The sequence below is a fragment of the Barbus barbus genome (assembly GCF_936440315.1).
Source record: "Barbus barbus genome assembly, chromosome: 7".
NCBI lineage: Eukaryota > Metazoa > Chordata > Actinopteri > Cypriniformes > Cyprinidae > Barbus > Barbus barbus.
In genome coordinates, this window is record NC_136735.1 from 33,794,322 (window position 1) to 33,819,732 (window position 25,411).

The window sequence follows — 25,411 nt, forward strand, 5'->3', positions numbered from 1 at the left end:
AGGAAATAGTCCTCTGTAAAATGCGCTACACACACTCTAATAATTGGGTAGAACTGTTCTGGAACAGTGTTGTAAATACAACTTAAACACTGATTTCTAGTTGTGTCCTCTTTTGGAAGCCCAAACAAAGTACTTTAGCTTTCATAACTAAACATGGCATCTCTAGGACATGGCGCCGGCGGCAGAAAAAATACTACAGCGAGAATAATAGTTCTGCCGCCTTATTTCATTGCGTATACATTTGGGCAGTGTTTTGCAAATCTTCCCACACCATGATGTAGACATGTGGGGGCGTGTTTGAATGAGCTGTTTTAGGAGGGTGTGGTCGAGTCTTAACTTTTATAAAAAATATCTCTTTGGTTTTGAGACTTTAGTTTTTGCAACTTCAGGGATCTTATCTATGCACAAACAGCTTGTAACACTCCAAAGAGAAAGGAAAACTTGAGATTGCATCATATGACCCCCTTTAAAGTCACTGGGATGGTACGTTTTCAAGAGGTATTAAAACGTACCATTTAGGTACTTATGTGTACTTTTAAGGTACTAACATGCACTCTTTATGGGTAAACATGTTCAAAGGTGTACCTTTTCAAAGATATACCGATCCACTGACAGCCTTTGTACCTTTTATTTCTGAGTGATTTGGCTGTTTATGAAAATAACAACATAAAATAAAATCTGATCGAAAGAAATATTACAGGTTTAGTGCTTGAAAACTTCATATGAATAAGAAAACAAATAGAAAATATAAATAAAAATGAATAGAAAATTCATAGAAATCTCTCATTATGGTTAGTTAGGAGGTTATGCACCTTCTTTAGCTGACCCTTTGTTAAACACAAAACCGTTTTAAGCCCTATTCTGTAAAATAAGCATATTAAACAGCATCAAAAGTAACTCTAGCAAAATTTTATCTTGCAAAACATGGCCTTTTTGGAGGATTCATTGCTTATCTTTAGATCTTCAGGCGCTACATTTAGCTGCATTTTAATGAAAAATCACAAGCTTTTCAAGAGGAAACAAACAGCCAAACTGTGCTCACGATCACGCACATTAAATCAAATCCCTCTCTTCTTACTTTAATAACTCATGCAGGGATGAAAAACTATCCCTCGGGGCGAGGTGAAACAATGGCGGATCGGTTACAAAGGAGAAATGGAGGGAGAGAGAGCTCAAAGACTAATTTTAGCTGTCAAGTTCAGGAGACGAGGAATGGTGTCTGAGTGCTCGAGCTGACAGGGCAATGGTTGGTTCCCCTCGAGTACAGCGCCACCATCGCAAATTTCACAAGCCCTAGTCAGGCCAATTAATCACCTTGTCTCCGAGGACATGCTGTGTGTGTGTGTACATCAGTGAATAAGTGCTAAAAAAGAAAGAGAGCAAGAATAGATTAGAAACCCTATTTTTTTCATTACTAGATTTTTGCATTTTTCTGAAGAAAAGTTATATTTTTCTGAGCAAAAGTTGGTTGTCATTCTGGTAGAGTGCACTAGGTGGTTGGACTGGTTACTTTGGTGATCAAAAGTGAGAGCAAAGAATTTTATATTGTTACAAATTTTTTTTTTTTACATTGTTACAAAAGTTGAAAAACATATGGTTTCCACAAAATCATTAATCTGTTTTTAAACATGTTTCTTGAACAGCAAATTTGTATATTAGAATGACTTCTGGAGGATCATGTGATATTAAAGACTGGCGTAATGATGCTGAAAATCAGTTTTGCATCACAGAAATAAATTACATTTATATATAAAATATATATTAAATAGAAAACAGTTATTTTAAATTGTAATATTATTTCACACTTTTTCTGTTTTTGCTGTATTTTTAACCAAACAAATGCAGCCTTGGCGTGCATAAGAGACATTTTAAAGAATCTTACTGACCCCAAACTTTTAAACGGTAAAAAAAAAAAAAAAACTACCATATGAGCAGTATGAACAGCCTCATTTCTAAGCAGTGGACGTATATACAAAAATCAAGGCCATTTTATTCTGCGATCTGACAACTCAACGTAGGACTTCAAATAGAAGCTGGATTTTGATCAGGTCTTACAAATAATAAGTCCAGACTTATTTGACTTCCTTTCAACTTGCAGCCGGAGAGCAAGTGACTTCCCTGTGCGTAGGATTCACCTTTGAAGAAAAGGGCTGCACATCAATATTGCTTGCATGATTGTGAAAATAAATGATTCGATCGATGATGAGCCAGTCACTGAATCATTAAGATATTCACATGAAGTTTTTGGACAAATCTGATTCTCTGAACCTTTGACTTTATTTTAACCTTAGTGGTTTATTTCAGTTTTATCTTGGGCTGGTGGGCAGCCATGGGGACGAGGAATGAGCTTTCACTTCTATAGAGTCTATAGTGCAGGATTACGGTCTGAATTTCTTCAGAATTTGGAGATCATCAAATACAAATGCACTGTAGAGTACTCACTGTAGCTAACTGGACACTACATAGCAGATTTGGCATCTCAATGTAACCATTTAGCATATGCATTTGGCTTAACGTAAGAATACAAGCATAAGCAAGTGATCAGATGTCAAAAATAATACAAGCAGAGCTGCAACCGCACTACATGTTAAGAAGTGAAAATCCTGTTTATTTTCTTCACAGGGTAATAGCTTTTTAGCAATGAAGGATAAACCTGTCAATGCAGACCTGCCATGAACTCCAGAATTAAGCAATAGAATATACTTCTGTAATGTGGTTTTCAGTTTTGTTTTTAAATGTGTTAAATCACATTCCCAATCTACACTATTCAACTTTATTTCTATAGTGCTTTCTCCAATACTTTATACAATGGTTTCAAAGCAGCTTTACATTTATAGACAAGAAAATAATGATTCAATGATGATGATAGATCCACTAGAATCACAAATCCACCAATCAGTGAAGTCACTATCATGCAAAAGGAAAATGTTGTGAAATTGTTCATAAGTGATGTCTCAAACCCATGAAAATTTGTAAATGACGTAAGCTTAAGCTACATATATTTTTTACAAATATCTGAAAATTTTGCAATTAATTTGAATATATATTTTTATACTCTTCATATAAAATTATACTATTTTATATTCTATTAATCAATAACTTAGAAACTCCCTGTTCCCTGTTCAATATGACTAAATAATAATATTATTATTATTATTAAACCAATAAGACATATATTATAATTGCAATACTACTACTGTGCTGTAAAGAAACAAAACTATTAATTAAAATAATAATAATAACAATTAATAATTTGCAGAACAACGAAATTAAAATATATTTATAGCTGCCTAAATTTCTCTGCTTTAACTGTAGAACTTTATATTGGCAGAAAACCACTGGAAGACCTTAAAGCATTTCTTTTGACTGCAGATATGAAGAAATGACTGAAAGTTATAGGACTTGCAGAGATGCAATTTGTGTTGAGCAGCGAGGCGCTGAAAACCCAGATCATGAGCTGCTCACATGTAAATGAATGATAAATCCCAGTCAGTTGTTTTATATTGTGCCAACATTTTTTAGTCGATTATGTCAATTGCAATGCTTTATGGAATTAATAGTTTGTTCCTACCTGGTTATTTAAGTTAAAGGCTTAGAAATATTTACCAAACTATTTTTTAAATCTGTATGGAGAAAAATACTTCCCAGTTGAAACAAGGCAGATGTGGGTGGTCACTGGTGCGCTATACTCTAGTATGCAAGATTTCAGCAATAATCTAGCGAGTCTGTCTTTTCTGTCTGATTTAGTCATTTCCAGCATAAGAAAAAGACTGTAACATGTTTCCAGCGCTGAAAATAGGTTGAGACTGACAGTGAACAGAAGAAGAGGACCAATTCTCAGTGTCACTGAGTGAGATGCAAAGAGCACTGTCACCCAGCTGAGATTTGATGATGGGTTTCAGCCAACACACTGAATGCACCTATGGACAGATGCTATAATAAAAGGCTTTCTATTGCGACTCTGCCAAAAGTTTGAGGCAGCCAGCAGGATGTCTTTATTTAGGATCTTTGCCTGGGGAATCCATGAGCTCAGACAACCTGCAAAGCCACAACACAGCTGCGACAAACCTTTGATTCCTTCAGCTGTGTGTGTGAGAGAGAGTTCAGTGTGTGGGAATATGCATTACCCAGCCATTCTCACAATGGAAATGTCGCTCTAGCACTGCTTTCTCGGTGCACGACTAAAAAGTCTCACGACGGTAGTTTTTAACCTCATTTCGATGGATTCCAGGAGCCACAGTTATTGTTAGATTCTATCACATATTAGACAAAGAACAGAACAGCATATGTAGTCAAACACTTTCAAACATGAGTTTAACATGCTAACTGCAAATATATATTAATAAATGCTAATAAATATATTAAAATAGATTTTTTTTTATTGTAATAATATTTAACAATATTAATGTTTTAACTGTAGTTTTAATCAAATAAATGCAGCCTTGGTGAGCTTAAGAGACTTTTAAGAACATTTTTAAAAATCTCACCAACCCAAACTTCTGAATGGATTATCATTATTAGTCATTTTAAAATCCATGCACATAAAGTCAGACATAGCATGACAGGCTCTTAGAAAACTTTTCATTGATGACTTGAGACTAATAATTATCTGTGGAACATAACCAGAACAGATGATCTCTCATCGTGATCGCCTGCTTATCAAATTAAAATTACCGACGTCTGCTTTTGTTTTGCTTTATTGTTCTCGGTTAAGATGCTGTCTCTTTAAATTACAGTCACGCTCATCTTGAATTAGAGTGCGATGTTTACTGCTGGAACGAGTGATGGATCAGTGGAGATGTACGCCAGCCCGCCGCTGAGAACATAAAGCCCAGACGTAATGTCTCATGGTTTTGAGGAAACAAGGAGCCAAGGTCAAGGTAGCAATAACCTTACCTACATGACAGACCAAACCAAGTCCATAAAGATTGAAACACACACACACAAAAAAAAAAATTAACCAACCTGGCTAACTGGGATAGCAATATTTTTTACACTCACCTCACCATATTTTTCTCCACACTACTGCTGTTTCTCTTGATTCAAACATGTTTATGAATTGGTGATGATTTCCTTAGCTTTACTCATTAGTGATTTGAATCTAAATAAACCCTAGGACCTAACCATTACACATTCACTTTGCTGATCTCAAAGCCTGGTTTGTTTGTCCGTACCTTGACGGTTCGATACGAATACATGTACCGTGCCACCCCCTAAATATATATATATGGGTATTTGGGTCACCCCAAATCTAGTAATGCAACGCTGTTTGATAACCGCCAGCAGAAGAACAGCGAATGCCATGAGTTGCGCACTTGAAAACAAAGCCCACTAGACAGTGACCACGTGCTGATTCTGAATGCGTCTCTCACATAGACTGACAAAGAAGTATACTTAAGCTCGCGCACTCAACTGTTTGCGAAATGGGGCTTTGTGCTCATGTATCCTACCTCTCTCATTCATCACAAATCAAAATATTCCATAATATTTCCATATTTGCAATGTAATGTATCTGCATGCTAAACTATTATTTATTATGTAAATTATAGGCTTTGAGTTTGTACATCTGCTAAATAACTTTTTCAGATTTTGATGTTTGCTTTGGATCATTGTCTTGATGGAAGATCCAAACATGGTCCATTAGAAGATTTCTTACAGAGGCAGTCAGGTATTGATTTTTTATCTGTTGGTATTTGATAGAATCCATGATGCCATGTGTCTAAACAAGATGTCCAGGACCTCTGGCAGAAAAATAGGCCCGCAACATTAAAGATCCATCAGTATATTTAACCGTGGGCATGGGGTAATTTTTATCTCTGTTTGCACCAAACTCATCTGGTGGGTTTGCTGACAAAAATCTCTTTTATTATGTTTCATCTGACCATAGAAGCCAGTGCTATTTGAAATTCCAGTCGTGTCTGACAACTGAATTTGCCAAAGATTGTTTGTGTATGAGATCTTGAAACCCATTTGAACAACATGTGGTGATGTAGGGGCTTTTTGATATATTTTTTAGGCTTTCTGACCCCAAGACTCAACTAATCTCTGCAATTCTTGAGTCTTTGGCCACTCAAACTCTCCTCCTCACCGTGCATTAGGACGATATAGACACGTCCAGATTTTTAACATTTTTAGTTGATCGGAACCTCCTAATTATTGCCTTGATGGTGGAAATGGGTTTTCAATGCAGCCACTTTCTATTTTGTTATGCTCAACAATCTTGTTCTGCACATCAGAACTATATTCTTAGGTTTTACTCCTTGTGATGGATGATTAAGGGGATTTGGCCTTTGTGTTCCTCATATTTATAATCCTATGGAACAGGAAGTCATGGCTGGACAATTTCATGCTCCTAGTCATCCTGGTGTGCTAAAAAGTGTAAATATGAATGGGAATATACTTCAGAGATATTTTACTCGTAAGAATTTCTAGAGGTGCCAATAATTGTGGCCAACATTTATTGGAGAAAAACATTTATTTCATTGTGAGATTTTCTCCCCACTTTCAATTGTTTTACTTCAATGATAGGTTCGAATTTTGTGAATTTTTTGAGTGAAAGATCAAAAGGATAACAATGCAGATTTATTTTCACAGGGTGCCAATATTAGTGGAGGGCACGGTATATGTATATATATATTATGACTTTGTTTTCTCTTTTTTTTACGCGTGTGTGTGTGTTTGCTGTACATGAAATATCCTGAATTGTTGATCTTTTCCTTTCATTTACATCTGGAAGAGAATTTCATTGCATTTGATCTACACTACATATTCGCTGCGCTTGCATCGTAGGAGAAAAAAGTTAGAAGGTTAAATCTATGCTTGACAAGCTCCTGTCTCAACATCTCCAAAGGCCTCTTCCTGACATAGTAAGGCCATGATTTTTTTACATGGTCAATTAGGGTAACTCTGATTTCATCTGAAATTCATCTGCACCTTCCACCCTGTTGCTCACTTCCTCTCTGGCCATGTCACCCCTCCTCTCTACTCATCTCTTCTCACTTTCCTTCTCCTCTCTTCTCGCATCTTCCACCTCTTTCTACCTGTTACACTTTTCATCTTCTCTCTCATTACACCCCTTTCTCTACCCACTCCACTGCCTTATGGACTATTTTATTGCTATTTTTATTACAGTTTTGGTTAAATAAAAACAGCCTTGGTGAGCATAAGAGACGTCTTTCAAAAACAAAAACTGTACCAACCCTAAAATTTGAAATGGTAGAAGCTATTTTAACTTTAGGCAAAAGAAGAAGAAACACCATAGAAGCCTCTCACAACACCTTAGCAAGCATCTACAATATGCTTACAACCACTTACAGCCCCCTAACAACCTCACAGCAATGATTTGGCAACCACCCACAACACAAAATGGCACACAAGCTCACATTTTCCTCTGAAATCATAAAAGTTACAGTTTTACAGTCACAGTCACATGTCACAGTTGAATGTTCACACTGTATGCAAACTACGGTAAAATACTTCTAAGTAATTATTTAGCAAACAACGGCAGTTATTGCAGAGGCATTACGGTACACACTTTATCTCCATTTAAAAATTCCCAAGTGTCTTTCTAATGCTTGATGCTCGGAAAGACATTGATGAACCCGCTTATTGGGCTTAAACACCTGTATAAACCACTAATCGTGTGCTCGCAGTGAAAGCTCAATAAGAAATGCAAGGCTGCATCACACACAGGATGAGGAGAAGACTAGCATTACAGCTGACTGTGAGGGCACAGAGCCAGGCGGCACGGAGAAGATGCTGAAAGAGAAACGGATAGGGAGGGTGAAAGCGAGCCTGAAAGACTCGTAGAGTGAGGAGGGGGGTATTGGCAGCCCTGTCCTACAGAAAGAGGCCCGCAGGCATTTGTTTTCTGAGAGGAATTACAAGTGGAAGAGAAACAAGCCCTACATCCACTGAAAAGAAAATCCTCTCCGCTTTTTTGCCTTTCTGCCATTCTTAAAAAAGCGGGAGTCTGTGGATTACAACAGGCTTTATTGGTTTACTTCGTACCGAGAATCGGCAAATTGAAGATGTCATTCCCTCTTAAGCACCAGGGACAATAAGAGGATGCTGAAGAAAAGAAGTCAACCATATGCTTTGGCGGAGAGTCTGAGCTCAGCATGAAAGAAGTTTTTCACTGTTTTGCACACATGGGTCAAAACTGCACCACAGTCAAATACTGATGAAAAAAAAAGAAACAAATAATCTAACAGCAGATACAGAAAATCAGTGAATCATCTTGTTGTTCATGCAAGAAAATGAGAAAAAAAATGCCACATCTTCAGTAATGCACTTTAAAAGTCTAAGGCAATGCAGTGCACAGAGAAACAATAAAAACACTTTGTTTTGAAGGCACAGCCGCAAGAATTTGACATTATACACTACTGGACAAAAGTTTGATCTTATTCAGCCAGGATGCATTAAACTGAACAAAAACGACAGTGAAGACATTTATGATGTTTCAAAAGATTACCATTTCAAATAAATGCTGTACTTTTGAATTTTCTATTCATTAAAGAGTCTGTTTTCACAGAAATATTAAGCCGCACATAACACTGATGATAAATGAGACGCTGAAGACTTGAGTAATGGATGCAGAAAATTCAACTTTGCGATCACAGAAATAAACTACATTTTCAAATATACTCAAATAGAAATAAAAAGCTATTTAAAATTGTATTAATATTACACAATATTGCAATTTTACTGTATTTTGCTCAAATAAATTCAGCATTGGTGAGCATAAGAGACTTGAAAAACATTCAAAATCTTTCCGACCACAAAATTTGGAATGGCAGTGTGCAGTATGTAACACAAAACTAGTGTGAAAAAATCACTTACTAAACTTACTAACCCATCAGAACTTCTTGACTTCTTACAAAAGTTCACACAAATTGTTTATCCAGCTAGAAAAGTAAATTTAACTGCTAAAAGGATGATTTACAACTCCAATACTACACATCTACACTCTTTCAATGGAAAAATTCATAAAAACACTCGAGCTTCATATTTTTGATTTTGCTTCTTACATTTCACTGCTGGTTATACTCTGTATACTTGTGTATGTGACAAATAAAATCTTGAATCTTGAACTCTCCAGAACATCTTGCCAGACAGACAGTTTTTGCTTGTTTTAACAAATTTAGTAACATGTCGAATATATTGGCTGCGGTAACAGAGCTTAGCTTGTATTGAATGCTGCATTCGGTCCATTCGATCAAATTCATAGATGCAAAAGTGACTTAGGCCGTCAGTCCCAAACATCATCTTTAGTGTTCCACCAAAGAAAGAAACAAAGTCACACAGGTAACATAACGGTAATAAACTGTGCCTTCCAATACAGATGTTCAAACATTAAGAGTAGCAGTATATAAACATCCTGATATCTGTGATCAAAAAGACCAGATAAGTGAAAAATGACTTTAGTATAAAGATAATGATTCCTTTTATGGGCTGCAATAAATAATAATTGTCTTAATATTGGAATATTCTACTAAGAAAGAAACTTCTTCTGTTCTGCAGAAAGTTCACGTCTAGACATCTGAGCAATGACGACATTAATTAACAGGAAATATTCTCACTCCCTCAGCTCGCATGAACTCTCCAACCAAACTTAATTTGGGTTGAAGATGATTAATAATTTGATCATATTCTCAGGTCGACCAGCAGTAATTTTCTATCAAACTTAAATGTCAGATGGAAGCCTGGGTCAAATGCGGTGCCATATGGTTCTCGACAGAGGTGTGAGCTGATGCATAAATGAGAAGCATTTAAAGGACATGCTTTAAAATATGGTTTTCCACAAAACCAGGCCTATGAAACAATGAAAAATTAATGTAGAAGAAATTTGCATGCACAACTTTTGGAAATGAACTCAAACCACAGCAGAGTGTTAATAAAAAGATTATGCACTACAGTAAGCATATCTCAAATTGTTTAGAACAACACTTAAATTAGCTTATAAATATTCAATGTCCTGATATTTTGCAGGTGCAGTAACCTCGAGCAGAGGCAGCTAATAGACTGTCTAATATCATTTTCATTAGTTCATTGTCCCATTATTAATTTAGCAGTAAAGTAGATTTACTCCAAAAGAGCTGAAACTAAAAAAAAAAGCAACATGCCTGAATAACAAATCAGACAAATCAGCTCAAGCTTGCATGAAAAATTATTGGATTTCATAAGTCAATTCTAGTTATCTAATTATTTATTATCTAGAATAAATTGTCAAAATAAATAAAATTGTTTTAAAAATATGCTAAGCTTATTAAACAGCCAGAATAGTAAGAATATAATTACATTAGTATCAATAATAATAAGAATAATAATGTGGGGTGTTCTTAAAAAATACTGAGCGTGAAATGTTCTATGAATACATAATGAGATAATTCTTAAAGGTTCAGAGCGCTTCCGCAGTCATTACACATCATGAAGAAAGATGCGTAAATACGCACGGCTCCGCGCTTCAGCTGCCCTGATGTTTCTCGGTTGACTGCCACCATCGTGTGGAGAGGAAATGAAATAACTTAAACTGCTAATTCATACTTCAAAAAAAACGAGAATCAGTCAAGAAACAAGATCGCTTCAAAAGAGACGGACTGAGAAATGCCCGTACATATCCGCACGTAATAGCGTGCGCAAACGCGCAATGGCGGTGCAAACAGTGATTTATAATTAATAGTGGATTTTTGATGTCAGTTTCCCTAGTGATAGATCTCTGACGAATGTTTTGACATCTTTTTGACATCTAATGGTCATTAAACACACATATAAAACTGAAATGCATTACAAATTGCGCACGGATGTCATTTGGCCACTTGGAGTTTGGCCATTTGCGCTGCCTGAGTGAGAATACACGATCACTGCGACTTCACGGAGTTAGAAAATGTTGAATGCATGACATGTTTCCATACGTTAAATCAAATGCTACACCAGAACACAAAAGACCAATCAAATATCCAACAAGACCGATATGAAAGACGGATAAGCACTTTTACGCACTGGAGTTGGACGCTCACCTGACTGCGAGGTGCACAGGGGAACAATCACAGCAGTGAGGATGAGGACGATGATGATGTCAGATCGCATTTTGATCATATGAAGAGGCTGCATATCCATTTCTTCACATGTCCACTCCAGTGTCCCGTTGGCGAGCTGTCAAATGTCTTTCAGCCTGTGCGTATTTGCGCAGCTGTTCACATAGAGCGCATGGTCTGAACTTGCGCCTGGGTTTATGTCTGCAAGTAAAACTGAATCAGTTGATTAAATGACAGAGCTGCAAGTGAGTTATTCCTTGTCTAAATGCGACTGCGTTGGGACTGTCATCACTCTGCGCTGAATTCCGGACCGAGTTACGGTCTCCGTGCCATGGCGCGCGCCTTGAGCGCTTGAACACCGCCCATCTAAGCACTGGTTGGATAGGAGAGTGACTTAATTAAGGTAAAACACGCCCACAAACACATCTATTATTATGTGTGAATTTAGTATTTATACTAAAGAATTCTGAGTCATAGTTCGTACGGAATTAATATTTAATTCCATTATTTAAGGCTACAATTTCTAGAAAAGTGGAAAAGTTCTAATATGTTAAGTGATCTTTTTAGATTTAGTACCCATGGTAACACAATGTTTCTTGAACATGCACAATAACAACCTGCTATTCCATTAAGAACCATATAAATATTATGGTACAAGAATACAGGAATCATTCAGTGCCGTGGTATTTCCACATTACCATAAGGCTTGAGGTGAATCGTATCTATTTTAGCTTTAAAATAGAGATGTATAATGTGTATTTTAACATGTGTAAGTTTGCCTTCAGCATATTCTACATATGTACAAGCCAAACAAAACATGCAAACGCATTTTTGCAACAATAGCGCCATCTGGTGCAACTATAAAAACACAACACAATAGCTGTGCACAAACATTTTACACAAAATTAGACTATTTAAAAGTATTGTTTCTGCAATTATTAATAGATACAACAATTAAATGAATATGCACTATAATATAGCATACTATGGATTTCAGTAGTACTACTGATTACTAAATTTTCTATCATTCCATAATATGTAGATAAAAAAAAAACAAAAGACTACCTGATTTTCCTCCAAACACAAACTCACACAAAAATGTGCCTTGTTGCTAGGAGATGCATGACAAATGAAAACAATATGTGTCCTAAAATCAGCTTGAAATATCAAACGTGTTTGATAATCTCCGATGGGATGAAATTAAAGTTAAGAAATCGGAGTCTGTGCCCATCATGTACTTCATGATTTTCTGTGGAATCGGTCAACTCTGATCTGCAGACAGTTTCTGACTTCTGGCAACCAGAGTCAACTTTTCCAAACTGCAAATCTGGACAAAAGTCATGCAGTGTATTCCAGTCTTTAGTGAGCTGCAAGCCTAGACAGCAGTTGAGCATCATAGGTGAATTTGCATTAAATTATATTTAAAAAAATTATAATTATATATAGGAAACTCCTTATGTTTTGAGAACCAGCCAACTCCCAAATAGCTCTAATTAGCCAGTATGTGAGTATTTATTTCCAAACACAGCCATAGTGAGCTTCCTACCAAGGTAACAGGCAAATTCACGTTATATAATTCCCAAAAATGTGTTTAAGTAGGAAGCTCACCAAGTTCAGACCCAGCCAATGTTAACAGACACATACAGAGACAAAGCTCCACATTTCATGCTCTTTTCCACTTATAGCTGTAGTAGGCCAACTACCTAGACAGCACGTTTGCGCAAATTCATATATTACAATGCCTAAAAATGCTGTCTAGGTAGGCAGCTCACTAAACTAAGTCAATGATATGCTCTTAAAAAAATAAACAAATTATAAAAGCAAACTATAACATTTTAAGCACCAATTACTCAAAATCTTTACTTAGTGGTAGAATTCTTCTTTAATATATTTTACAAATGGATATACACCTCTAAGGAGAAAAAGAAATCAATTTAAATAAAGTAAATCCTCACTAATTGAACAGGCTTTATGGCTGAGCAGTTTAGTAGCCCAGTGCATGCTACCAAATCAGACATGTATTAAAATCCCAATCTCTCCCGCTCAAACACACACACACACTTTCACACAAACACAGTACAAGCATACAGGTATTCTTGTGTACATGCACACATCGGTAAAGCTGAACGTGTATACACTGACAAAAATGCATACAAGAGCAAGAGTGAATCTCACAAAACCAGTCCTGAACATGTTCGGGTCATATTTCACCCAAAACATTAAAAGTAACAAAATAATATTTTGCTTTTTTGTACTGTTTGATGATAATTAAGCATAGTTTTGACAAAATACTCACTGCCCCAATGCAGGAAAAATTAAATATTGTTTAAATGTGGGGAAAACATGCTTAATTTATCATAAAAAATAATGTCTCAACTCAAAATCTTTATCAGCACATCTTCATTAAATGCAAAATAGAGTTTCTTGTTTTTACCCTTTGATTTTTGGGTAAAATGTAAGAGAGCTCATTTCCGCCATGGGATTAAAATAATAATAATAATAATGACATTGTGACTTTGTCTCACAATTCAAACTTTTTTCTTGCAATTCTGTGTCTACCTTACAATTATGTTCTTATGTTTTTAACCTCGTAATTTTGAATTTCTTCTTAGAATTGTGAGAAAATCAATTCTCAAAATAAAAGTCCAGATTATGAGATAAAAACTCACTTGTGATTACCATTTTTATTTTTTAAAAGTCAAAATTGCAAGATATAAACTTGCCTTTTCTCGCTCAGAATCCCGACTTTCTCGCAATCCTGAGTTTATATTTTTTTGCAAATCAAGTCAGAATTGTTAGATAAAAGGTCACAATTACAATTTTTACTTTTATTTGGTGGTGTAAACTGGCTTCCATAAAAATGTGACCCGGACGATCATGAGATTCACCCGCAAACACCTGACATATTTGAACTGAAACAGTTTCATAACTCGTTCAGAGACACCCACAGATATTTTGATATTAGCGCGTGTGCACATGTGATACGGAGTAGTCTGATAACTGCAGTGATTTTACATGAAGGCAGGTGGCGAGTAACAAGAAATGGCTTTACAGAATCCACTTAGAAACCCACCGACGTATTCTGCGGGACATCAGTGCTATGTTTTTCGCGATTCCTCATTGATGGACTCCTCCCCCAGAGCAAATGAACCAATGGAACTTTGGGATTTCTATGACATCACTTATGAACAAATTGATCTCAGTGTTTGTAGGTTGTCAAGTTTTGAAAGAAGCAGGCACTAGCATAGGAGGTGACATCAGAGAGGTTATACGTCCTCATTTTCATGATCACCATCTTTGTACTTTTTCTTTTCTCTTTTTTTTTTGTTGGGGGGGGGGGGGGCAAACTTGATTTAGAAGAACCTGCATGAGTGTCTGCTTCAAACAACAAAAAAAGCCATTGGAAATGGACAGTATGGCCCACATCCCCCCTCCCAAATCTTGATCAGGGACTCGCGGCGTCATTCATTACGCATTTTAACTTCTTTCCCAAGTATGTTTTAATAGTTTCAGATTTTGTCTCTGTTGCAGTCTGGATCGACGTACATCTGCAAAGTCACATGCATGTGAGTGTGGCTCAACAGAGACATCATCTTGCATAGTTTTTGATGAAGTCCTGAACTTTGCTCCTGAAATCCTCCTAAAACAGGAAGCAGTAAGGAAATTGATGGGTTTGGATGAAACACATACCTGCAAATGCTCTGCACATAGGGCTGGGCGATATATTGAGCATTTATTAAATACTATTTTGTTGCCAATATACAATATCAGAATGATTATATTTAGTTTTTTATTTAACCAATACATTCCTAAAAAGAAATGTTGCTTGTAAACATGTTTAGATGTGTGGTGGTGCTTTACCTTGTCCCGTAAATGATGTTCTGCTGCATCTATATTCAGAGGGTCATCAAAGTTAAGAAGATCCTGTGAAAGAAACAACACATATGTTGGTCTTCCCACTCAAGGATGATGATTTTATCATAAAAAAAAAAAAAACTGATTATCCAAGATTGTTCCATGTATTCTTACAGTGAAGAGTGAATTCAGTCCCCATACTACATCCTAGAGACAAAAAAATGGGTGGAAAAATACAGATTAGCCATTACATTTAACTTGAGTGGCGCAGTTTTTTTTAATGCTGTCATGCACAAGCATAGTCCTCAAGACATTGGTCTAGCACATTTACATAGAAAAACAACAACAAAATCAGGGTAGTGGAATGCAAAAATGAGCTGTGTGAATGGCCCCTAACACAAACACACACAAAAATCATTACTTTTTTGTAATAAATTAAATATTTATATATACTTGTTATATTTTGCATTTTCTAAAGAAAATATAAAATATTAATGCTGGAAAAAGAAAGAAAGAAAGAAAGAAAGAAAGAAAGAAAGAAAGAAAGAAAGAAAGAAAGAAAGAAAGAAAGAAAGAAAGAAAGAAAGAAAGAAAGAAGAGGCATTACAATACAGTTCTGTCTAGTAAACACTGTAATGAATTTTTCCAAGATGCATTACAAAACCACAAATTACCTTTAGAGTACGAGTGGGTGCCCATCCAGTACCATCAATTGAATGCTCTCGCAATAAACTTGCAAGAAATAGGAGAGATTTTAACATGAATACAGTATCATTTAAAGAACACAAATACAGCTGTCAAAATAATCAAAACAATCTGTAGTCTAATGCATTAAAATGTGAATAAACGACAAATACAGATACATACCTCAGACAGATCTCCCCAGTTTCTGCAATGTTTGGATGCCATATTCGAGTCAAGCACTTGACTTTGGGAGGCTGTGGAAAGCAGAAAGGAAAGCAGTTGTCTTACAGTCCCTTTGAATTTGTGTGGGGTTTATAGCAGGGTTAGATGTCATTTTAAAATTGTATGATTTTAATCACTTCAATGGAACAAAAAAAACAATAAAGATATTTTGCAGACCGTCCAAGATCTAGTACATGTAAAACAAAAATGAACAAGACTAAAAGCACCATCCAATTACAATAAAAAAAGTCTGTAAGGTTAATTGTAGGTTTCATTTAAATTACTTCTACTCACTTATATAATCACTGTATAAATGCTATGCTTAATGCCTTTTGCCTCAGTAATATTTCATGATTTTGCTCTAAACTTAGATACCAGGGTTGAGGGTCCATGTCTGGATCTCTGCACAGCCTTTACTGGGTTATTACAGGTGCTCTGAGGTCAAGGATGGGTTGTGTTATACATGTGTGCATTTGCATGGGCACGCTCAAGCAGCTGTTTTATTGAATTCAGACACTGCAGAGCATCAGTAATACCCGCAAACATCTATTTAACTGGCCCGCTTACAAATGGACTAATAAAATCATCGCAGCACTGCGAGTGAATAAGTGTGGCATTACCTCATTACTTCATGATATGTCACAGGCACTTACCACCATATTATAGGCTTCGGGAACTTCAATCTCAAACTGAAACTTTCCACCAAGGTAATAGCCTTCATCTGATGAGGTGTTTTGCAGAAATGTAAGGTTATATTTTCACTTGAAAAATATATAACATTTGACAGATACTTGCAATGAAAAAAACGGCGAGCAAAAGACTTTTTACACAAAGAGCAATGTGAAAAAACAATATGATATGAAAATTGCTAATTATTTTTGTTTGTTCCTCTCTGCTAGTTCAGGACACATAACCCAAAAGATAATATCTTATTGGTTCATAAGTTTATGTGAATGTGAAGGACATACAATGCTTTATTTTAAATACTTGTGATCTGTACGCATAGGCCTTGGGTATGAATAGGTCAGGTAAACTCTTTTACACTGTTCAGCATCTGCATTTAATGGATGTTTACAATTTTATCTTTCAGAAAAGAGGCCAGAATTACCTGGTGAAATGGCCAACTGGAAGTGACAGAGTTTGTTTTCATCAGGAAACGTTATTTTACAGGTATCTGCAGAAATGTTTAGAATAAGAGTTCATAAAAATAAAAATGAACATCTGCATTACAGCTGACACATCCAGACAGGTTTGTAGATGTATGAAAGAAAGAACGTTAGGGATGCACCTTTAAATCCAAAGCAATACTGATAAGCCAATAATTATTTTCATTTAATTATTTTAAACAAACCAATAATTTTAAGTGAATTTAGATAATCACAAAATGTACAGTTTTTATTATTTTTCAAATGTATTATATTATTGCTTTTTAAAGACAAATGACAGCAAATGTTAAAGGTTAAACCAATAATATATAGATACATATATAGTCTTTACTCATTTAGATTTTTACTGTCCTTTAATCAATAATAATGAATAGATTTAAAATAAATGTATTAAAGTAAATTTAAAGTATCAGTATATTGTGCATCCTTAAAGAGCATAAAAAATGACCTGAATTTACTCACTTGGAAGGTTAACCTCAAGTTCTGCAACCTCTGTGAACAGATCAAAGCATGAGTGTTGTTTAGTACTGATGGGCAACAAAGACACTTATAGAACCAGCTTTTACTAAGCGGCACATGAATAGCTTTTTTAGAATGATATACTCATTTATTCTTCTCTCAATTTGTTATTATTGGAATTATGGTCTATAAAACGCAGATACAAGACACAGCTCTATCTAGCTATATAAGGCCGCCTGCATTCTCACGATAACTTCTTGAAATGTTGAGTTGGGGCGGATCCAATGGCCTCATTGGTTCAGAAAATAGCCTGAGTGTTTGACTGTGGATGGTAAATGCTTTTTAAGCTGCTGGTAATGGTATTCAGACTCCTCCTCTCGGCCTGTTATAAATAAGAGTCTACAGCTCTCCTGATCTGCATCACATCACCTTACACCAGTTTACTGGCACCACAACTCCCTGCAGACAGTCACCGCAAAACACAACTTAACTCATCACGCTCTCCAGATTCAGACTGACCCTACTTATTAAAAAAAGTCTGGCACAGTTTAATTAATGATCCAGTTACAATGTACTGAATCATGATTGACACAGAACGATAGATCGACAGACAGACAAGACAGACAGACAGACAGACAGACAAGACAGACAGACACAGAGAGACAGACAGACAGACAGACAGACAGACACAAATTTCACGATTCGATTAAATTCTCATTCAATATCGATTATTTTAGATATATATCAGGTACAGTACATGCCAAATTTTCAAGGAAAAAAAATAAACTAATGCTGTAAAATATACATGAGTCAGTTGGTACTACATTCCTATACTGAAGGTTAAAATTAATATTTAATTAATAATTAACAATAATATTTCTACTTCAATTCATTATTTCTTTTTTTAAATATAAACATAATGGTGGCTTGTCATAAAAACTTGGATTTATTCAAACATAAATTAAACATTGAAGAACAGTAATATGTATAATGAATATGTTATATGGTGCATATATTTAGCAAAATGCCCCTCTCTACAGTTTATTTTCTATCTGACTAATGAGTTTATGGTCACCGAATGTGTTTTTTTCGGAGGTAAATGTGACGTTACGTGACATTGTTTACAAGAGATTCATAAATTCATTATATGGACATCTTCGCATGGCTGAAACACTGATTGAGTGATTACTTGAGACAGGATACGGATTGTAAAGTTGTACTCTTTCTTTTAACTTACTTTCGGATGTTTAGTCATGTTTATTTTGTGCTGAAACTGGTATTAATGTGGAGGAGATGATCAGTTCACATGCGCCTCGCACTGCCGCGTCTGTTGAACTGAGGCGCAACAGCGATCTGTCTCTTCACATGAAATAGCGCCAAAACAGCATTTACTGTTTGAATACTGCAATACGACGGACAGAATTTGAGATCTGAGACTTTCTTTCATATTAAAAGTACCAAAGCACAATGCTTATAGCAATATATTTGATGGGAAGTGCCCTTCTACATTCCGTCTTTTAACTGAAACAGGCTAGACTAAACAATTCTTGGGATTTAAGAATCGATATCGTTCCGTAAAAATGAGTATCGATTAATATCGGGATATCGATATTTTTTACCCAGCCCTAATAGACAGATAGACAGATAGAACGAACGAATGACATATGGATAGATAGATTGATCAGTGACTGGTACCTTTGATGAGCAGTCGATCTCTGATGGACACTCTATGAGAGGCATCGTTGGAGCCTGCAGGGGTCCGGCCGGCCCTCACACCCTCCTCCCTCTTCAGCTTACTGGCTAACGTCAGCATACCAGCAGACCAACATACACACTCTCACACACCTGTAAGAAACACAAACACCCAAAGATGGGGACACCAGGGTCATTGTACTCAACTAAATTTAACCTTTTTGTTGCTTGAAATAAAGTAAATGTTAACTCAATAAAATAAAATATAAAAAAGGGGGCTAAACATTTTATTTCAGCTAGTTACCATAGACATTTCTCATTTTCATAGTGTAATGTATAAATGTATTTTAGTACATTTCATATTTTCAAGTGATGTACTAAAATAACTAAAACTGAAATAAAAATGAACAAAACCTATCTAGACATATAAGCAAAACCTAATAAAACTTGAAAATAATGGAAAACATAAATACACAAATAAAAACTAATGCAAACTATTAATAAAAATTACAATAGCTATAGATGTTCTGATACCCTGAATTCTACTAAGAACAATATAAAACGTACTAAGGATTAACGAGCTGCTGGATTCATGAATATTAATCACGTTGTCTGCATTGCGATTGGCTCAAACTGATTTGCTGAAATCAAATCGGGGACGATAATAGGTGAGCGCCAGCCAAAAACAAAAGCGACGTCGAGTCGTGCGCTTCACACTAGAGTTTACGGTACGTCAAAAACAGGTGCGCTGCGCATCCATTCAGATGATCTGAAAAATAGCACAGATCGCTTGATGGAGAATGAAACTCTGCAGCGCTCAGTCAAAGTGTTCGACGAGTGAAAATATATCTGTGCTAGCCTCCAACTCACACACTGGCGAGTAAAATCGGAGCATTTATTAGCCAGTATTAGACATCACCTACATTTCACTGCTGGTTATACTCTGTATAATTGTATGTGACAAATAAAAATCTTGAACATCATTTGTGACCTTGGACCACAAAACCGAAATTGAGATTTTTACATCATCTCAAAGCTGAATAAATAAGCTTTTAATGACAATATTTGGCTGAGATACAACTATTTGAAAATCTGGAATCTGAGGGTGCAAAAAAATCTAAATACTGAGAAAATTGCCTTTAAAGTTGTCCAAATGAAGTTTTTAGCAATGCATGATATTACTAATCAAAAACCAAGTTTTAATATATTTACAGTAGGAAATTTACAAAATATCTTCATGGAACATGATCTTTACTTAATATCCTTATGATTTTTGGCATAAAAGAAAAATAGATCATTTTGACCCATACAATGTGGCTAATGCTACAAATATACCTCAGTGACCTAAGACCAGGTTTTGTGGTTCAAGGTCACATTTAGTCGGCCAGGGTGAAGATTTAGTTGCATATGTGAGTGATTTACTGGCAATGTGCTAGCATGTTTGTATTTCTTCTTTGCTGCTCTAAATAGCTTGTGAGAACACAGCACAACTTCCTGTGTTTGCATTCTGAGCAGTGAAGAATTGATTTCCGATTTGCAGCGTTAAGCAAAGCTAGCGGGCATAACTATAGGTCTTGTTTAAGAAAATGGTATCGGATCGGTACATGGGTTCAAGTACTCGCCGATAGCGATGAAAATAATTGTTTGTGGTATCGGTGGAATTTCCGATACTAGTATCAGAATCAGAACAACCCTAATAATAGCGTCTCAATGTTGCTTAACACATTCATTAAAATGACTTTGTATAATTATTTTATACCACGTTATCAGACTTCATTCCAAATCTGCAAAATCATTGTATTATTGAAGCTGCTGTTGTCTCATAAAGTAGGCATAAACTTTTCAGACTAATATTGTGTCTTACCTATTTGGGGTCAAACTGAATGCAGCAAGAACACTTTTTAGAAAGATACATTTAACAAGCTATGAATGAACAATTACAGGAGTGAACTGCTTAAGTGTGTACATTTATTCAGGTTCACTTGTTTTTGTTTTCTGAAACAAGCAGCTACTGTAATGCATTATTACAAGTGAATTTGCGAAGATCATGCAAGCTATGTCATCAATAGCAATTAACAAAATTGATTTTGAACAGGCTGCTTTTATACAAATTGGAGTTCAAATAAAGCATAAGACAGTTATTTTGTATGGACTCACATTATACTGGCCATTCCATAGAACTACGTTACTTAAACAACAACAAAATGACAATTTTACTACATTCCCATTATGTATACATATATATAGCTCTAATGTGGAAGAATCAAGTACCATGGTATTACCATGTTTTGGGTTTCACGGTAATAGCATGTCACTAACATGAAATACAAACACCAATATTTAGTGGACGTGTACAAGGGTATGTACTGTGTCAATGGTATTCTTTTAAGTGCCTTGGAAAGCCATGTAAATACCATGGTAACGTTACAGGACTAGGTTAATCTGTCCGTACAACTATATAAATCAAAGTACCATGGTATTACCATCTGTTACTATAACCTGGTACCTCTACAGCACTTTCTGTCCGGGAATATTAAAACTCTTAACACATTTATATATTGTAGAGACTATAATGAGCGCATCAGACACAGATGTTATGAAATAAAACAATACAAACTTTCGTAAACATCAGTTAGCGGTTTGGTTTGAGCCGTTATTGTGCTAGCATGTTCATTAGCAGCTACACCTTGAGTCCCACTGCACAGTACATTATTCATATCGAAACTGAGATTAATATCTTGCTATATAGTGAAACATAAGGGCTAAACATGTATAATACAACTCTAAAAATATCAAATAACTCGGCTGCGATGGATATTACACTTAACTTACCTGCCGCTGTCAGAGTCCCTGAACTGCCCCTTTTACACCATAATCAGGAGAACTTACTCAAACTGAATTTACCCCCCAAATAACTTCTAAATAAAAGACGCTTAATGTCGCTAAAATAAATAAAATTGAGTGGACTGCTGCGCAGATTAGTTCCACTGAGTTTAATAATTTCCGCAGCTTGAACAGTTTAGAAGCCGGAAGTTGCTCCGTTCATCCAATAAGAAGTCCGTATGGAATCAAACGCCACAAGGATGACTTCCGCACTTTCTTTTCTTTTTTTGCAAAACAACATGAAATAATAGCACTATTTATTTTTTTATCATGTTTATAGAAATATTAAACTAATGATATAATAATGCAAGTTTTATGTTAAGTGTTTATTGTTCAAATTTTTCAGAACATAAATAAAACACAAATGCTTTATTGTTTTTATAAATATTCAGACACGTTTTAAACAGAGAGGGTTCTGTGGGTTTGAACAATTTGAAATATTTTAGGATTTCTGTGGTTTGGAGGCTAATAAATAGAAATATTTCACTATCACTGTTACTTCTGTGTCAGTTGATGAGGCTCCCATCGCTTCCAACAGCCTGAAAAAAAAATAATAATAATGTAGAATAATTAAAAATAAAACAAAATATAATTTAATCAAAAATTATTAATTACAGTATGCTGTTTTATACATTTTATATATATATATAAATTTCTGAAATTTGTGAATTTAAAAAATGATAATGTGTTGACTTATCACACCACTCTTGGTAATCTATTTTAGTATGTTGATTTGATTTAATTTAATTTAATGCATTACACTGGAGCAAATCCACTAGCTACTGCTTCTTTCAGAGCATGATTTTTGATGTATCTGTTTTACCGGTCTGTGATGGTCTGAGACAGTCTCTTAGCCTCAACAGGATCTTTCTCCATGAAACTTTGATAGGTAGCGAAGGTTTCAACCAAGCCAATAAACCCTGACAGTGGCATAATCATCAGACACCTCAGACATTCATGCCTGAAAACAAATACAGGAATGCAAGTGTCAATCTATAAAATATTATTTTTGCATGACGAAAATTTTTTATTTTTCGTCATGATTTTTATTCTGAACAATTTAAAAATATATATATATATTTTTTTTTTGTTGCCTAAGGTTAAAAAAAAACGTTTAAATTGTTAAGAATACAGCATAATATTATATAATATTATATTAATATTATAAATACTTAAAGACTCAATCTTAATCATGCTAAATATTTTTAAAACAATTTTTACAGGATTATTGCAAAGGTATTATGCAATAAAAGCATGTAATAACACTTACCATTCTTTATCATCGTATGACACAGAGTCATAGATCTTCTTGTAGACCTCTAGGGAACTGGATCCTATATAAGCTTTCCGAAAAGGGTGCAGGGCTGCATAGAACTGTGAATCAAAAAAATACAATTTACACTGAAGATCTCTAGTGTAAGGATATTTGTAGCAGGTCACACACAGGTTGTCTCATAACAAGAATTTATAATGCAGGTTTCCTGAACAACAACCCATAAAACATTTTGTTGGTTTATTTAACCTCTTGACAGATTTCATTGAGTTTGGAGGTGCTATCTCCATACTCCAGCTCAAAATCCATGGTGTAGCTGAGCAGAGCAAGGCAGCCTCCTGGCCTCAGAATCCTGTCTACCTCCCGCAGGAAGCGCGGATGGTCAAACCAGTGAGCGGCTGTCATGGATGTAACCAAGTCAACCACATCGTCCTCAAAGGGCAACTCCTCTGCAGGGCTCTGTCTAATGGAGCGGGATAAACAGAGTTATAAATAGTGGCAGTATAAGTGTTAAAAAAAGAACAGAAAGAAAAAAATAAGAAAAATATTTTTTTAAAGTGTATAAATGCAATTGTATAAAGAATATACGATTTTTAAAATAGTACAAAAATAAATGAATACTCGTACATAAAAAATACTAATATACGTAACATTATTTATTTTTTTTATGTTGGGTTGAATGGTAGCCTACTGTCAAAGCACTTTTTCAAAGGATAATAAAATAAAGATTTGTTCTTCAGGTTTATATATTGTTATCTGTGTTTATGTAGTTACCTGTAACACACATTTGGTGCATGCTCTTTGGCACTAGCTATCTCCAGTTGAGCAGGACTGACATCTATCCCGACCACAGTGAGAAAGTGAGGGGCGAGTAGCTCAGTGCCCTGTCCTGATCCACAGCCCACATCCACTGCCAGATCAAGATAGCCCTGGATCTGTTCAGAGAGGTGAAACAGAGTTAAGCTGGTTTGTTTTAAAAAGATGACTTCAGCACAGAATTTGAAAACTTAGAAGGGAACTCTGTCTGAATTCTGTTATCATTTATTCACCCTAAAGTTGTTCTAATTCATATTATTTTCTTTCTTTTAACATAAAACAAAAGAAGCCCAGGCTGCTCTTTTGCATGCAAGACATTAGTGTTATGCTCTAAAAATACCAAAATTATTTTGTTTTGTAATATCAATATTTATTGTCATACAATGTAAAAAATCTGACATTGTGTGTTCTGAAAATGATAATAATAATGCAGTTTCCGACATGAGGGCGACTGAAGTTTTATTTATATACTTATTATTTGTTTAATGTTTCATTAAAGCAATAAATGCATCCTTGAATGTGAAAAATCCCAAAATACTTCAAAAAAGTTAAGGTTTTATTAGTTCACAAAAGTTTTAAAGCAATAAGTCACTTATTCATACTGACTTTTGCATATACTGACAAATGTGATATCTATCTAAATCAGATCTATATAACAGGGTCGGTGTTTATAATGATACACCTTGTTTTCTTTTTTTTCAAGTTTAGCTTCAGTAAAGACGAATGAAACACTGCTGTATATACATAAACTGCTGAGTCATTCTGACAAAAGTTTTCCCAAGCACACATCTCACATACTCTTTTTCGAAGGAACTTCAGTACTTCATCTATGAGTTCTTGAGGAGGAGACACCCGGTACCGCTGGTAAGATTCAGCATGTCCTTTTCCCTCGAAATGCCTCTGAGCCATTTGCCTCTTCTAGAGCTGCTTTTAGTCAAAAGTAACCGACCAACATGAGACTAGCCTGCCCCTAGAGTTATTCATTAACACAATCACCTTTACTGTGTTTGACTTTTACCTCTGTACTTCCAGGACAATCTAGTATACTTTTATTGTTTTGTTTTTGTTTTTCATAAATCTTATCCTTAGTCATATTAATTGATTTTTTTTAAAATAAATATTTAATTAACAATCACAACTTTTTATGTTACAATACAATGCCAATATTCAAAAAACTATTTAGCCTTAGACATATAATACATTCACATAAAATTACTGGATGACTGGAAATTCACAAATTATATTTAAATAAAATAACACCCAGACTGTACAATTGTAATTGAAGTACAGTATGTGACAATTATATTTAATGTCTACTAATGACA

General features: G+C 35.2%; 3 protein-coding genes across 3 annotated transcripts in view; all 3 read right to left on the bottom strand.

Annotated features, from left to right (window-relative positions):
* Nucleotides 1-11,118, bottom strand: part of LOC306872576 (receptor tyrosine-protein kinase erbB-4-like) — a gene marked incomplete at both ends in the record, with an annotated part of 160,077 nt that extends 148,959 nt beyond the window's left edge. Inside the window, one exon of the mRNA XM_079421188.1 lies at nt 11,019-11,118. Coding sequence (XP_079277314.1) covers nt 11,019-11,118 — 100 coding nt within the window. The remainder of the gene's footprint in view (nt 1-11,018) is intronic.
* A 1,404-nt stretch (nt 11,119-12,522) lies between these two features.
* Nucleotides 12,523-22,184, bottom strand: ube2f (ubiquitin-conjugating enzyme E2F (putative)). The gene is made up of 10 exons (XM_079421121.1): nt 21,947-22,184; nt 19,118-19,267; nt 17,426-17,455; nt 16,906-16,971; nt 16,451-16,518; nt 15,759-15,829; nt 15,566-15,623; nt 15,066-15,098; nt 14,898-14,960; nt 12,523-14,676 (listed from the first exon to the last, which is right to left on the bottom strand). Exons 2-10 carry the CDS (start codon nt 19,233-19,235, stop codon nt 14,626-14,628), a joined length of 558 nt encoding a protein of 185 aa, XP_079277247.1. The 5' UTR covers nt 19,236-19,267; nt 21,947-22,184; the 3' UTR covers nt 12,523-14,625.
* A 255-nt stretch (nt 22,185-22,439) lies between these two features.
* On the bottom strand, nt 22,440-25,025 carry LOC306872409 (putative methyltransferase; the record flags this gene model as incomplete). Its single annotated transcript, XM_079420941.1, has 6 exons — nt 24,885-25,025; nt 24,045-24,205; nt 23,520-23,733; nt 23,268-23,371; nt 22,821-22,958; nt 22,440-22,536 (listed from the first exon to the last, which is right to left on the bottom strand). Exons 1-6 carry the CDS (start codon nt 24,993-24,995, stop codon nt 22,440-22,442), a joined length of 825 nt encoding a protein of 274 aa, XP_079277067.1. The 5' UTR covers nt 24,996-25,025.
* Between the last annotated feature and the right edge of the window lie 386 nt (nt 25,026-25,411).

Bases quoted from the DNA above. Each gene is read 5' to 3' on its own strand.
- ube2f (XM_079421121.1), bottom strand. From the start codon at position 19,235: ATGCTGACGTTAGCCAGTAAGCTGAAGAGGGAGGAGGGTGTGAGGGCC. The intron at 15,830-16,450 runs GTAAGTGCCTGT...TGCTTTCCACAG, and splicing joins CCGAAGCCTATAATATGGTG to CCTCCCAAAGTCAAGTGCTT. The intron at 15,099-15,565 runs GTAATTTGTGGT...TTTTGTCTCTAG, and splicing joins CACCCACTCGTACTCTAAAG to GATGTAGTATGGGGACTGAA.